Source organism: Gallus gallus, chromosome 18 (assembly GCF_016699485.2).
Source record: "Gallus gallus isolate bGalGal1 chromosome 18, bGalGal1.mat.broiler.GRCg7b, whole genome shotgun sequence".
NCBI classification, from domain to species: Eukaryota; Metazoa; Chordata; class Aves; order Galliformes; family Phasianidae; genus Gallus; species Gallus gallus.
Genome location: NC_052549.1, coordinates 6,557,154 through 6,573,633, shown reverse-complemented (window position 1 = coordinate 6,573,633; position 16,480 = coordinate 6,557,154). Strand labels below are relative to the sequence as shown.

Here is a 16,480-nt window from a genome sequence, read left to right as displayed (position 1 = left end):
CAGGCCGCGCCGCCCCGTGCCGAGCTGTGCAGCGCGGCGCCTTCCCCGAGAGACCGCCGGCGGCAGCGCCCCCTGCAGGCCGTTTCTCTGTCCCTGGGACGGGAGCGGCTGCGCCTCCGGTGGCCGCCAGGGGGCGGCAGCGCCGCGGGGAGCGCATATACGGGTACGCGGCGTGCACGCTTAGGGTGTATGTACGCTTATACGTGTGTGTGTGTGTATAGATGTGCTGGAAAATACGGCCGCATAAAGCGTGGATACGTTCTATTTGGCCCCGTCGCCTGCGCTGCGTGTCTGTGATACATCAGTAATCGCCTGCAGGAGAGCAGCGTGGGGGGAGCAGTGGGAGCAGAGCCCTCCCCGCCCCCACAGAGCGAAGCACACGGCTGAGAGAAGACAAATTTAAAAGTTTATTAAACATTGAGAATAACAGACGAAAAGAAAAGAAGATTTGGGCTGAACAGCATACAGGATGCAATCCATTTCATGTCGTACAGGTAATTTGATCTTATTAAACTTGTGTTTCAACAGATGCTGTCTCGTGGTGTTGCCAGAAATACAATGGTTGATCACTTGTTTTAATACATAGATATATTTCCTTCTTGACATAGAAAAAAAAAAAAACTCAATAAAATAAAACTGCACATCCCTATTGTAAGTCACATGCAAAAATAGCTTTTAAGCAGTAACTGAGGTTATTACAAACCCACAGAGGCAATATGCTCTCTGCAGCCGGGAGCCTTTGGTGCTGCAGGCAGCACAGCGCAGCACAGCACAGCCGGAGCCCCAGCGCTGCCCTGAGCACTTTGCTTCTGTGGGTTCAAGTCAGAGCGGTGCTGCCACGGTGTCAGATCCAGGGACCCCAAAGCAGCACTGGAAAGAAAGAAAAGGACTCCCCTGCCCTCTGCCACGCGCTTTCCCAGGCAGCTTCCCAAGGTGCACCAACACATCCCAGGTTCCGTTTGTTTGTAGAGGATATTCCTTCTCAAAAAGAAAGAATTCACTTCTAAGATCCGGAGGAAAAAAAAGCAGAAATTAAGCATTTTACCCATCCCGGTGTTTTTAGCAGAGGTCGGTGAATTGTTTGGACGCGCTGGTATCTATTCTGCAAATACATGTGTTTCTATTTTTATGACATGAGGGTTTCTCATGCCTGCAAGCTCCTTCAAAGCCATGGGAGCTGTGATGATACCAACTGAACTGAGCCTGGGAGCTGAACAGGAGCTGGATTTTCTGTTGCTTTATGTCACGCTGGGGAGACACACAGCCTGCTTGGAAAGCCTGTGGTCACTCCCAGGTTTTAGGCCACGAGTGCTGCGCTCCCAGAGCTCGGGGTGAGCAGCCGAGGCCCTGGGGCTCCTTTAAGGAGCACTCCGTGGTCACGATGCAGCGTAGCCATGGCTCTCACCATTTCCGTATCAGCTGATTTCATTTCCACCATTTCCTCCTTTCAGGCACCGCTCCAAGAATGCTCGCAGCGATGCTGCTGAGGAACTGCTGCCAGCTGCTGCTAGGGATGCACCCGTGGCAGTGGCTGCTCGGGGAGCTCCACCACCGCCACGCAGCGCCGAAGGGAAAGCAAACGTTTGCTTCCCAGAGCACAGAGCAGATGATGAAGGCTCAGCCGTGCCGACCGCTGCCTCCCGCTTCTCTCTTGGTGCACTCAGTGCCTTACTGACCTCCAGAAAAGAACTTACTGCTCTCCAAGCTTTGCTGCAGCGCACGGAAGTTCAGCTCACCGAGTTAGCGGTCCGCAGGCGAGCACTGCACGGTGAGGGACATGCTGGGTCTGTCTGGGATACAGTACTGGGAAATGTCAGTGGTGCACGGATTTTTGTGATGCTGGACAAAAGGTTGGGTCCTTTGTAGCCATCTCCTGAAGCGTGAATCGGTATTTCATGGAATGAACGACCTCTTCATTTGAAAACAATGCCAGAACACTCAGAAAACTGTGAGCAGGACATGTAGCACCGTATTTACTCACATGTGAATGACCATATGCACCACATACAACCGTATACATGAACTGAGCTATTTATTATAAAAGGTCACCTGGAAACAGATTCGAGCAGCAGCAGCAGCAGATGAGAAGTGACTGCGTTTGGGGTTTGCATGCTGTTTTTTTGCCTTTAGAAATTGCATTGTCCAATCAATAGTTGCCTAAAATCCATATTGTGCTTTGTCCCTACGAAACACATCCGTCACGTGTTTCCAATGGAAAATAATGAAGTCTCTCTTCTTCAGTAATACCAAACAGCCTGGAAAGCCACACTACTTCCATAACGATTTAATGTAAAGCACAGAACATGCCAGTGTGCCAATGGTAGGCTTAAAACATGAGAGATTCACAAAACAAAAACTAAAACCAACCAACAGCCTCCTAAGCATTTCCTTTCTGTACAATAATGGAGAATATATATCTTTGCTATATATTTTAAACATGGAATAGCTTTTTCTCTTTGTTATATATAATATATGTCTTTCAAAATACACTGTCAGTATTTGTACTTGAAAAATACTGTACAAAACAAACATACTATAATTATTCTGTATAAACTTTATACATTTTATAATATCTGTTCTTTTGGTCTATAGTAAACACTTAGATTGATTGGATTAACCACAGTATACGACAACACCATCCCCCTCTGAAATACACCAGTGTCTCTTACATTCATTTCTCAGAAGTCCACTTTAGATTCGAACATAAGTGTTCAAAAGCAAAGAGAGAGTTTAAAACAACAGAATTCAGAACCATCAGTTCATGTCACACTCAGAACAACAACCACTAGGAGAAATGGGCTTTGCAAACCAGTGACTTCTTCTAACTGAATTAAAGTGATTTTTATAACAGCAAGATATAATCCACAGAAAATATATTACACAACGTGGGAAAAAAAACAACTGAATTCGGGTCATTTAATTTTTAATCACAAAATGGAGCTCGAAGAAATGCATAACTAACTGAGAACGGAAAAGCCCCTCTGATTCCAATGCCAGATCTGATTTGATGCCATTAATTTGTCGTTTCAGCTAATTATCCTGCTTCTTGTACATGCGCCCCCTGTAGCAGGGATACAATTAGCATGCTCACATTGCTCACATGAAGTGTCTTTTTCTTTTTCTTTTTTTTTTCTTTTTTTTTTTTTTTTTTTTGTTGTTAAAGACATTAAAACTCCTGTTGGGAAGGGAAACCATCCTACGTCCACTAGGAACATCCAGGCAGCATGCGCGCTAGCGTACAATAGGATTATTGCTTCAGGTACAGACAGTGCAAAGTACACACTCTGTGGTCTATCAACAGTACTCCTACCTACCTGGGGTCCGTGGAAATAAAAGGAACCTTAATAGCTACAGAGAAGCCATTATGGGATCTATAATGAGTAGAGCTAACTCAGTCTAACAGCACTTTAAATCTGAAGACAATTATCACCAGAACTTAAAATACAACGAAAGCCATCTATAAATTAATATTTCTGCAGTGTAGTACTAAATTATTCTTTGTGCACTTTATTAGCATGTTAACTCCTCTGATCAGACGTGCTCCGGCCGCAGCCCGTCATGCTCCACAAACTGAGACCTACTTTTTTTTTTTCTTTTTTCTTTTTTTTTTTTCCTTTTTTTTTTTTAATTTTTTTTTTTAAATACCATTTATATATTTTTTCTATCATTGATGGGATCTTTCCAAGTGAGTCGGGAGGATGGAACCAGTTACAAGAACGTACAAACCCTAATCCGAAGCAGCACTGGGAAAACGTAATGAAAAGCTGACTATGGCGGCTCTCAACAGTCCAGGTAAAAATGTGGCACCCTTCGAAGGGGGCTTTGTAAAAATGGGAAGTGCTGAGATGCGTGCACACGCACACACCCACATGCACACACACACCCACCCACATGCACACACACACGCACACACGCACACGTGCACACAGATACGCCGCTACACGCACACGCGAACAACAAGAAAACAACGTTAAGTCAGTTTTGTTTCTGCTTCTGGTAAAGTGCTGAAGACAGAAAGGTTGGTCTGGGCGTGGTGCTGTCGAACAGGAAACACGCTGTCCATCTATGCAAATGCCAACCCGCAACCGAAACAAAAAAAAAAAAGAAAAAAGAAAAAGCAGCCCGCTCCCCTCCCGTGCCCTTACAGCGGGCCGTGCCGAGCCTCGTACTTGGCCAGGACGTTCTTGCACTTGCCCAGCTCTTTCCTCAGGTCGGCCACCTCCTGCCGGAGCGCCGAGTTCTCCTTCTCCAGGAAGGAGGCGCGGATGGCGATCTGGTTCTCCTTCAGCCGGCGCGCGTCCCGCGACCGCTTGGCAGCCATGTTGTTCTTTCTGCGCCTTGCCCAGTACTTGTCGTCCTGCTCAGGGAACACAGGGAGACACAAACGAGCTGTTAGATGTCAATGGGCTCGGTGGGATGTGCTCCACGTGCAGCCCCGTGGGTTTTGCCGGGAGTCTGCCTATTCTGTTTCAATGTCCCACTGAGGCCCGACGAGGCCAGGCACTGCGGGGACAGCAGTTACAGGCCTGCAGGGCACAGCTCCATCCAGGGAGCGCAGAGGCCTGCCGGTATTTCTACACAACCCCCCCCTCATCCTCCTGAGAATGAATTCCTCCAAGGAAAACCAAAGCGATACTCCAGCGGTACGACCCATCTCACAGCTATGCTGACCTACTTAGCACATCCACCTACGTGTGCGATGACTCCCAACTGGTTGCTCAAGCAGTAGGGATTAATTCCTGCGTGGCCCTGCTCCCCTGTGCCACCCAACACCTGGGTCACTCTGTTTGCTGGAGCCATCCACGTTCTCTGTCGTTTGGCTCTTTTCTCTGTTCAGAGCTTTCACTACAGCACCCCAATGGGTTTGTGTTTGCACACCAGGACAGCAAGGCACTGGAAGAGGATTCCTTGGCACAGCTTCACAGCCAACTCAGGAATGGCAAAACAAGGACGGCTGCTTTGGTACCATCCACCAAGAGATTCACGCCATGGGCTCTGACGGTGAAGAATAAAACATTTGCCAGAAATAGGTCTGCTCACCTCTGAGGTTTCATAAGTCAACACATTCCCAAAGCGTTGCCCCAAAAGACTTGCCTCTAGGAGATTTCCTTAGGCTCTAACTTAATACTTAATTTCACCTGATTTCTCCACTCTTCTAGTGGAACAGAAGCATCACTGCTGGTATGAAAGAGAATTAACCTCAGGAGCAACTCAGTAAATGCAAAGTGGGTAGAATCTCTTAGGAAAAGTGAAATTCAGTCCCCTGAAGAAAGAGTGACACAGCTATTCAGCCCTCAGACTGCCTGGTTGAGCCATACAGCTCCAACTTCCCTTCCTAGCACCACCCTTCCATACTTATGTGCTTACATTTGCTTACGATCTGAGTGCAGCTCTCCTGTTCTACCAAGCATGGTAGCACAGCCCCATCTCCCAGGAGAGAGCTGAGAGCCATCTGTCCCTACTGAGCAGGGAAACACCACCCACTCCTCTGTCTTTCTGCAGGAAACGTGCCAAGGCTAATACAGCTGCTCTGCATCTTCTGCTGCTGCTTGCACAAGGCAAAGCAAGAGCAAAATGACAGCTGGAAGCACTCTACAACTGCTTTACACTATTTTAGCTGAGTGAGGTGCCCCGTAATGATGATTTGGAGCCAGTGTATCTCTAAATTGCTTTTCACCTGCATTTAGATAGGACCCCCCCAAAATCCTCTTAAAAACAAGCATGCAGCAAAAAGCTATGACCCAAATCTTGTTTATAATTTCCCATCTCATTCCACTCCAAAAAAATCAGCTTTAAGCAATTTATTAGTGTGCCACCTAGGCTTCATCCATCTTTATTTTAACAAATTGCTGCGGCAAATCCCTTAATCCAGGCCCAAAAGAGGTAAGGCTGGCATTTCAAAATCACATGCAACCCAGAGACGATTGACTGGTCTAATCTGCTTACCCTCCCCGAGAACTCAACAGCCATTCCACATGCCAGGGCAGAAGCAGCACTTGGGTCAAGCATTCTGAAATGAGTCAAGGGCACCTGATGTGGTTACCTCGGGGAAATGAGACCCTGTATTTCTAGTTCATCCTTAGACTGAAAACTTATGTGCTCCACTGCTGTATGCAAGGCAATGACATTTTCTGCTTCTTTTTGGCAAAAGCTGACTTTGGCCAGCCAGGATACCTGGGAGATACCACAGAATGACGTACGACAGAGAGACAAATTTCCCTCTCCTTACATCCATGTAGCCATTTCTGTACTGAGCTTCTCCACTTAGGTAGACCTCACAGTGCTCTGCAATGCCTACAGAGCATCAAAAATAGTAAAATTTGCCTGAAAAAATAATGGCGTGGTACAGAGAAACCTTTCTGAATGAAAACAGAAGACATTACAAAGTGATAGCAACATTATTACCTGAACACCAATGGGACTGTGCTTTCTGTGCTTTTAGCTTGCACAACATTATCCTTAGGGATAAAAATAGCAAACAGCATCAGCTTCTTTCCCTAAATCTATCACTGTGGTGTACACACGTGGCACCACAGCCTCTCCGCACACGCAGCCAAAGACTCCCTCTTCCAACAGGCTTTCAATCTGTATCTCAGGGAGCAACAGCAGGATGAAACTCTGCACTGACTACTTCTGATAAAAAGGTCCTCTTGGCAATCACATGCTGGGAATAGAACTTTGGAAATAATGACAATTTTCACAGTTATTCGATAAACTGAATCAGCTGGTCAATTTGTTCAGCTCTCCTCTGGGGAGTTTTTGCTCTTCACATCTCAGAAATGGTGAGAGACATAAACAAGTGTGCTTCTTCCTTTTGAATACCGTATTATTATTCTATTATATTTTAAATGTTGTACTAAAATACACTTATTGGCAGAATTATTTTCTTCTACTTTCCTTAAACAGTTTTAGATTCTCTCACTTAAACGAACAGCATTTAGTGTGGCGTTCCCATTTGTTGCTAAAACACAGTGCTAAAAAAACTTCCAAGCAAGACAAAACATACTTTATTCTGTCTCCACAGACTACGCTCTGCAAGAGAGCGATCCTTCCTTGAAGACCTTGCAGCCTATGCCAATGGGCCAGACAGGGTGGAGGAAAAGGAAACATGATCAGACTGTTTTGTAAGTGGGAAATATGGGACAAATTAAGCTTGTCCAAGGTCAGGCAGGAAGTTTCTGGCATACAAAGGAAATTAATATTGATACGAATTTCGACTGTTGATTAACACATACGGGACATCTTCCCTCAATCTTCCTCAGAACCACTGACAGTTTTATTCTACAAAAAAAAGTCATTTTTAGTTTGGCAGATTTACACTACGTGAGCAAACAGATTCATGCTCCTAATGTGCATCTGAGAGAACAACTCTATTAGGGTCTGTGTATGAACAAACTCGTCACCAGTTCCAATTTACCTTCAGGTCATCTGGAATGAAGACTTTACGAGCTTTCTTAATCATTGGCTGTGGTTTCAGCTCTTCTTCAGAGAATTTGCGTTTACGAGGGTCAAACATCTCCTGGCCAGGAATGCTGGAAAGAGCAAGATCTGCAGGGTCAGGTTCATAGCCAACGGGAACTTGGATGGTCTCCGGATCAATAGGACTTGGTGTGTTTCGGTTTGTTGGCAAGATCTGACCTACAACAATAAAGGAAGAATTCAGCTACGTTAGAAGAAACTATGTAAATAATACCACTGAACATGGATTTTAGAGGCTCTGTAAATACTCCACAACCAATAATTCTTTACGCTTTCACTGTAAGTTTGGTAGCAACTCTGCTCAAATATTAGATTGCCCATCTGTAGGGTGCATATTCAGGTCCAGACATGCTCATGCCATTCTTTTCAAAACTGGTTCCTAATTCTGGTTGCTAATCTTACAGGCCCATTTAGGATCAACAAACCCAACAGAGCTGCACTCAAGCGCAGGCAGAGGACTTACCACTCCAACCTGTGCCTTCTGATCACAGCCTCAGGAACAAATCATAAGTACTGTCATTTAGGTCTGATTTATCCATTACTCTGCAATCTTTCCTCTTATTCTCACACAAAGATTTCTAGAATCTGAGAGTGTATTAGTTGCAATAGGAAAAAACCTCATGAAAGTGTACTGTCAAGCTGTGCTGCAGCTAAGGAGGTGCTAACTATTTTCTCAGAAATCTTCCTGGCAATGTTTTAAAGACAGTGAAGGAAATGAGCGGCATAGCAGGCTACAATGATGCTCCGCAAAAATGGAAGAACTCTTATTTACACTATTTATTGCTCTTTTAATGGTATATAAGAACTATTTAAAAGGAGCCTACTGCAAGAAAAGAACTATTATCATCTCTACTTTCCATTTTTTAGCCTTCAGTATAGCCTTCAAGACTCCAGTGCGACAGCCCCAATACAGGCACCATTCCCACTACAGCTCCAATTTAAAATCTCAACCAAAGGTTCCAAAAATAGGATCCTAAGGTCAGCTGCCTATCCCCATGGGCAGAATTTTCAGGAGTTTTCACATGCCTCAGAAGTACCAGCCTCACTGACTTCAGAAGAACTTTTGATTGAAGTAGGTATTCCTTTATAATTTTGGCTATTAGTTAATTCACTTTGACTTTAGGGAGATGATAGCTTTTATAATATCCACACAAACATCCTGTGACTGCATAATATTTCCTTAATCGTGCCTGCATCTGTAATATTGACGATGTAAAATGGTAAACATTAAGTGTTATTTCTAATTCCAAATCAAGGTCACCGTTAACAATGCAGTTTTATTTTAATCTAAAAGATTGCAGCAACAATATTGGAACTGCGCAGAAAATGCACCGGGGAATTGCATTGTGCAAACCAGGGCTTACTAACAGGGAGCCTGTCTTTTGTAACTCCCATTTTAAAATAGCACTGATAAAATCAGCTTCCAGGAAAGGTTAGTAAGGGCCTGGGAGAAGAAAAAAGGAGGATCAAAGTTATTTGATTAATATATATATCTGTATGAGAGAGCAAGAGGAAAGAATTCATCTGCCCATCCTGCGCCAACACTGTTTCCTCCCATGCTGCATGACACGGCACGCTGCTGCCAAGGCCTCGGTGCTGAGCGTGGGGCTTTCTGGCAGCCTTCCTTGCCAAGCCCAGCAGCACTGTGTGCTCAGGGCCTGGGGCTTGGGCAGCTATGGGATGGTGATGCCTCAGCCCACCTTGGCCCGCTAAGGCCTGGCAGGTGCAGACCAACCCAAGGGTCACAGGCAGCAGGACACAGGCAGTGGGACTCCACTTGTGGGCAGCTTTGGCAGGAAGGCTTTTTGGCTAGACCTGGGGATAACATTGGTTAAGAGGTGTTTAAGCTAAACTGTCTTGAAAGGGGGTGGTGGGAGAATCCAAACCATTAACTGTTTTAAAGCCAGCCCAGAAGGCTCAGTAAACCAAGACATTTTTGTACCTTGCTTTAAATGGATGGCTAATCTCATTCCAGATACACGGGCTGGCAGAAACAGGCTTATTTAAAGGATTAAATGCAGGAAAGCTTCCTTTGATGTTAGTATGCTCGTATCAGAGCAGCCAGATATTCTTTAATGCAGACCAATATATAGAAATACGCATGTACAAAGCTTGCAACTTCTGTAATGCAGATAAGCTTGCAACTTCTGTAATGCAGATAAAAATGAAGCAAGACACGATCTCTGAATACCTTAGAATACTTCCAGGGAGTGTGCAGGGTGTTTCTAAAAGTCGTGCAGATTGTGAAATTTGCCCCAGCTTTCTAATTGCCCTTGACAGAAGCACTGGTGCTGCAGTATTGCTAAGTTCTAGGTACGGACTATCAGCTGGCATATTATCATTTATCTACAATGTGCCATATGACACAACTATAAGAGGTTTGTAAGTGAAATTTTACAAGATCTCTCTAAAGAAGGAAAGGGTGTAAAAGCTCCTTTAAAACACGGGATATTGAGGTATTGCATCTTGCCCAGTGAAAAAAACAACAAACCACTAAAACTAAGAGAACGTGCAGTAACCACAATCCTGCCTTCTTACCCACCTGCACAAACTTTGCTTTGCCCAGTCCAAGCTCCCGGTACTAAAGGTCCAAAAGGACCTTCAAGGCAAGGCTCAGTAAAGGTGACTGCTATTCACTAATGCAGAGCCTGAAAAAAATACGTGCACAGCTAAGCATTATCACCTAGGAGCCTGAAGACTGTTATGCTGGAAGAGATTCACAGGCTCCCAACCACCTGCACACCTCTGCCAGTCCGTGTTTGCTCTCTGCTCTGGTGTGCTCTGCAGATGATCAGGAACTCCACTGAGCACAACAGAGTTAATGAGGGTGGATGAAACCGCAGGCAGAAAAACCAGTATTTCCTTGTCCAATGTTTTACATTAGGCAACTCCTGGCACTTTATATCTTTGTATTTATTCTATCAAGTTTTGCCAATAATGCAAGCCAGGAACCTGTCTTCGTTAGTTTACTGGCTAATGGCCACTGCATCTATGTGGTGCTGGAACTCGTCGTAACCTAAGACGACAGCGTGGGCTGCGCTGGACTTGGCACTGCTGTCACTGCAGAAGTACAGTACGTGGCCTCATGTTACACTGCTTCTCAACCTCCTCTCTCCCCGTGTGCATGGCACTTTAGCTGTGCATCCTTCTGCCAAATTTGTTCAGGGTGTTATTTTTATGCACTAAATTCCTCGCAATCAGAGGTAGGTCAAATAAGAACAGCAATCTGAACGTCATGTGCCTAGCAGCCGACTAATCCTCACATCAGCAAGCTTCACAGCTGTCACAACATCCCGAGAGAGGGCCGGTCAGAGGCCGTGGTGTGCAAGGAATCAGCCAGGGAGGAAGCCTCCAGTGCCAGCCGCAAGGCCAGGTGAAGGTAAAGCCCCTGCTGCTCAGCATCAGCGGCCAGCTGCCTTCACTGCCAGGCTCTGTATTACTTAAACACTCCGTACTCACAACAGCGGCCAAATTTTCACAACAGCGAAGTGGCTGGGCTGTTTAATGTGCTTAGCTTTGTTCTCAATGGGGGCTGATGATTGCCAGGTGTTTTGGAAAGATCTTAGCCCCTCCATTTAAGCTGCTGAAACAAGAGCTCTTGAGCATTGAGCTCTTTTGGAAATCCAGCTGCACAACTCCACTGTGGTGGTGGAAGCAAGCTGGGAACAATGGTTAATGGAAACTTCCCCTCATACCACCCCAGTGATGTGTCTCAACCGTGGCCTGGAGAGACCACGACTATGTCAACACTGGCCTTTTGTCTGGAAACCTTCCCGCTCGCAGAGCTGCACTCCAGCAGCACTGTCTGCCAGGACAGACGCAGCTCCAGGTGGCTCCCGGCAGAGAAGTCAGCAGGTTCTGGCAACCCCAGCAGCTACGGCTGCCCCAGCAGCTTGCCTTTGCTAATGCTCTTGGTGTTGCTCTGGCTCATATTAGCAATAGCAGAAAATTTTCCAGAAGGAAGGACTTGAAAGAAAGTTGGCTGTTCTGACCCTTTCAGTCCTTCTCCTCCCAGCAGAGACTGCCAGCGAGGAAGCTGAATGTAATGGTAATATTTTCAGTGCGGTTCCTTGTTCAAAGAGAAATGGACCGAAGCCATTCACTCATGTCATTTAGGTCACTGAGCGGCTGGTAAAAAAGAAGAGCAGCTTTTAATTGCTTGCAATAACTAAAATACACAATTCAAAAAGTACAGCAGCTTTTTTTATATGCCTTCATATACAACAGTACTTTTGTACACCAATAAAACCAAAACATGGAGGTGTTGTGGGGAGTTTGATCATGGAATCCTGACTCGTAATTTCCCCCTCTTTAAACATCCTGCCTCCAGCTGTGCCTAGGAGAGCTAAGATGGAAATAACCTCTTCAACTGTACAACTACTTGACAGACTTATTGCTTGTGTTGCAGGAGATCCCTGATGAATTATGTAGAACTCAATTTTGAATCATTCAACTCCCATAGAAATGTGCCTGATTTTCAGAAAATCTCCCTTCTCACAGCCCTTCCACACTTCTCATCAGCTCCACAGCTGGCTGGAAAACAGCAGCTGAGAAAAGAAAGGAAAAGAAAGGGAATTGAAGATGTTCTAAGAAAAATATTTTCCCCTGTTTTTTACACATACAATGACGCAAGGAGAGAAAAGAGGAGTTTCTCATTCGATTTATGAACAGCCCAAAGAGAAAGTAAGTGTTTGCTAATCATTTTCCTTTATACAAACTAAAGGCACCTTGGGTATGTCAGCGTTACGATGCAGTGTGGAAGTGCACTGACACATAATCCTCACCCAGAGCTGCTCCGGAGAACCCCACTGCTCTGTTGGTACCATTTCCAACCCTTTGATCCTGCTGGAGGCTGGCCAGCTTTTTGGGATACTTCTCTCTCTTCCAATCACAGGCTGTCCAAGACTGACCTGCCATCTATTTCCGCATTAACTCTTTCTGCCTCTAGGCAAAGTCTCTCACTGCACAGCACAAGGCAGAGCTCAGGAAGCAAGACAGGCAAAAGAACCACCCAGATAGCAAAGTAAGAATAGAATTCTGGAGGCTAACGTTTATCCACAGGTCACAGTTCCTCAGTTACAACATCAGAAGCTACATTTTACTTTCCTATCTGATTTCAGTGACTTCCTGCCCCTGAAACTTCTGCGTGGCTATTAAGACCATCTTCTGCACTAACAGGTTGAGAAGGACCAGCCACTATGCCTGGGGTGAAGGAGGCAGCATGCCCTTGGATGCATTTATGTAAGCAATTCCTATAGGAGCTTTATTTTCTTCCAAAGCAACAGACAAGTGTATTTCGACCAGTGCTCCAACCCAGCACAGCTATTCTTCTATTTCTCGTCCTCTACAACCTAGATTCTGCAGAATGTGGAACAACTGCAAACCTTTCCTGCAGAAAAAATCAACGCAATCCAATGCAACAACACACGCACTGCTCCTAACCCACACTAAGTGTTAAGAAGTGTTTTTAAAATGTACTTTTCAAAAATACCAGCACTGTTTACAAATCTTGAGCATTTAATTATGAAGGAATTGTCATTTCCCCTCTCAGCATTGTGTGCCTCCCGCTCTGGGCCTCTGCAGTGTTATTACAGGCAGGGCTGGTAGTCTTACTAAGACTGCCTGACACTTCCCATTAGAGGATGTCGTCTTCAGTTTCTCAGACCTTTGCCAGATTTCAGCCATTCCGTTTGGATTTGAATGTGCCAATTTATGTTTCTGCCAGAATGGTTCCACAGCTTCCTGAAAGTTTCAGCAAAAATACTTTATTTTGAACCTGTTACAAATTTCTGGCCAACTTTTCCCTGCACAGTGCTAGTGCTCTGCCCTGGGAGAGAGGAAGGGAGCAGGAGAGCTCTGTGCTCACAGCCCACAGCCCCAGCTCCATGCAGCTCTGCCCCGTGCTCAGTGCCAATGCAGGGGTGCTGCAAAGTCCAGTCCTGCTCAATGCCGGCCTGCACGCCAGATGGGGGGCACATGATTAAATCCAGGTTGTCTTTTCAATGCACTCTCTGTTCATGCCACTGATTTGCTCAGAGTTCTATGAACTGTATGGCAAAGGAAGTAACAAAGCCCAGTTTCTCCGGACATAATCGTTCTCTTTGCTGCCAGACTTTCCCTTCTCCTTCTTAGCTCCTCGTGTCCTCTCACATCTGCAGCAAATGAGGTCAAGATCCAAGATCCTACAGACAACCGCTTCCTTCCTGATACAGCTCTGATTCAACCCAGAGCTGGTCTGACCTCTGCATTCAAAAGGGAAAGGATAAAAAGAAGAGGATATAATGTAATTAAAGCCTGTGTCTCAGAGCAGAGAAAGGAGGGGGCCGCACTATCTGGAGCTGCACATGTGGCCTTTGTTTCAGTGTCTGCAGGCTTTTGAGGGCTTGAATTTGCAACTCCTGCACGTGGTTAGCAGTGTGCATGCAATACACTATGCCTCCTGTGCCCTTCAAAGGGGATAAATAAGTAACTGAGGCATCACCAGGTGAAATTCTCCACGATGCCTACTGGACTTATGACTCTGCTATTCTCTAAGATTCATATTCTTTAACCTTTGTGAACACAGCACTTTGTTCCATGAGTCCCCATTCCTGACAGCTCCCAGGAAAACAGACTTTTATTCCTTCCCAAACCAGCCCCTAGAGCCAGACTGCAGGGTGCCAAAAGCCGTTGTTTCCATTCTCAACAACTCCCTCGCACAGCTGCTACACAGAGAATAATGGGTTTACCTCGATCCTGGGACAATGCACAGGGACTCCCCTTTTCAATGACTTTCTGATTTTTTGTAGGGCTCTGCTTTCCCTACACAGACAGGCCGAGATGACATTTAGTGGGGACAGAGCCAGAGGAGAAGCTGTAGGAAAGCACACTCATATGGGTACTTCATTTTGGCTTGGGAGCACATTTCACTTCAAGATGCTGCTGTCCTCTGGTGTCTTGGAGCTTCACGACATCCTTTGGCACATTATTCACATACAGTAAGGTTACTGAGAAAGTACAATTTGTTTCTGAAAGAGAAACTTCCAGAAAAGCATCAGAACTGTCAACCTGTTCTGAAGGAGACAGAGGTCCATTTTTCCTTCCTTCGACCGAGCTTTAATAGATCAGTCCACCAACAGTAGACTTTAACTGAGCCCCTGCTTCAGGTATCAGCCTCACATGGCATCCATAAATACCCCTTAAGTAGAATACCACTTTCAGAATGACAAGTTCTGCATTCATGTCACTGCCAACGTCCTCTGCAAGACTCCAGACCAAGTTCCGCTCATATTGCTCTATCTATTTGGCTAATGAGCATCCAGGACAGCACGCTCCCAGTCAGTAAACAGGTCTTGCAAAGCCACCATGTAATCCCGACAGCATATGCCACTCATGAGTCATGTATCTGTTACCCAGTTCTAGTACCCAAGCCGATCTTGCTTGGGCGTGTTATCAAAACACAGCTGAGTGAGATTTGCAGTGGCATGGAGAAGCCACGTGAACCAGGTACATTTCCTCCCATCGGCAGGCAATGGCAGACCTGAGAGACAGACAACAGATGCTATCAGCCCCTGGCTGAATGTATCCCTTACAAAAAAGGGGTCACCGGGCAGAGTTACAGCAACTTGCAAATCTCGCCTTCTCTTTTGACCTGCTCTGTACACAACACAAATTTGCACTAGCTGTTCAGTGGCTTTTGGTTTTATTTACATTTCTTGTTCACTAAAACAAAGTACACTCCTTAGGTGGCAAAACTAAATTAAAGCTTTGCAGAGAGTGATCTTTATAATCACATTTTAAGAAGCAGAGATGTCAGAATGAGGACAAGCTGTTTCCCTAACCTTCTAAGTAACACTTAATGCATTTTCTTTTCTCTCCAACTTAATTTTAGGACCTTGTAACAAAGCTGGAAAAAAAGAACAGCAAAATTTCAAAACCTGTATTTGGTTTGCACAGGAGCCTAGTTTGCTTTTACATACTAATGCCATTCTCACTAAGCACAAAGAAAGCAAAGGGCATGTGGATGTCCCCTTCTTGGGTACCAGAAGTGAGTGACAGATACATGACTTCCATTATAAAGCATACGAATGCAGCAGTCACCATGCAGTCTGAAAATGGGTCAGAGGAGGAAGGGAACACGCAACTGAGGCTTAGGGAAAATTCCAGGAGAGCAGACTGTTGCATACAGACCTTACTGGTGAGGCTGTATTTCTTCATAGCTGCTGCACAATATACATCTTTGTAGCACAGCAAATACCCAATTCAATTGTGATCCGACTCACAAGTAACTAGGAGTTTACTTCTTGCAGTCACACACAGCTTGGCCCTCATAAAAATATTAAACTGTTTGAATGTAAACCTGAAGACAACACGAACTGGCAGATCTCCTGGCAGTTCTCATTTTATGGGAGCTCTACAGATGTGTCTGCGTTTTTAAAATATATGTAAGCAAACTGGACTCTGTTTTCTGAAAATTATCATTAAGAGAATTGTAAGCCAGTGGCAACCTTCATTGCAGTAAACTTATTTTTAATACAGTATTTTTCTTGCAGCAGCCATAGCTGCAAATTACAGAATTAGTTGCCAATCCAGACATACCAAACAACTTTCAAACAATGTCTTGGCACTGAAGCATTTCTTTAACAGAAACACTTCTACCCCCTTCAAATATAGTAAATTTTGTACAATTCTCTGCCTGCTAGAGAACAAAGCTCTCTGTGTGCTGTGCTGGGCACTTGGCAACAGTCAAATGAGCAGCTCTGTGCCACACTGATCAAAAGAGGATGTGTTCTGCTCCCACCAGGATCGTGTCACTGCTGTGCAACACCGTTATTTCAGGATTATATGAGAAGGAGGGAAGGGACGATGTACTCATCTTTGGCACCTTCAGCCTTGACAATTCTTACAGTCTGTATTAAGTATAACACTGCTCTCCTGACTCCCATATCCAGATGATCCAGCACCCTTTTACCATGGTGGTTGCATTCTCTACCTGGAATACCTGCAGTACGGCATAGGCCTT

At 45.2% G+C, this 16,480-nt stretch overlaps 1 protein-coding gene across 1 annotated transcript in view; it reads right to left on the bottom strand.

Annotated features, from left to right (window-relative positions):
- Window positions 1–384: 384 nt before the first annotated feature.
- Window positions 385–16,480, bottom strand: part of HLF (HLF, PAR bZIP transcription factor) — a 33,392-nt gene continuing 17,296 nt past the window's right edge. The window contains exons 3-4 of the mRNA XM_415649.8: window positions 7,418–7,638; window positions 385–4,357 (exon numbers count right to left, since the gene is read on the bottom strand). Of these exons, the coding sequence (XP_415649.4) occupies window positions 4,142–4,357; window positions 7,418–7,638 (437 nt within the window). The 3' untranslated portion in view covers window positions 385–4,141. The remainder of the gene's footprint in view (window positions 4,358–7,417; window positions 7,639–16,480) is intronic.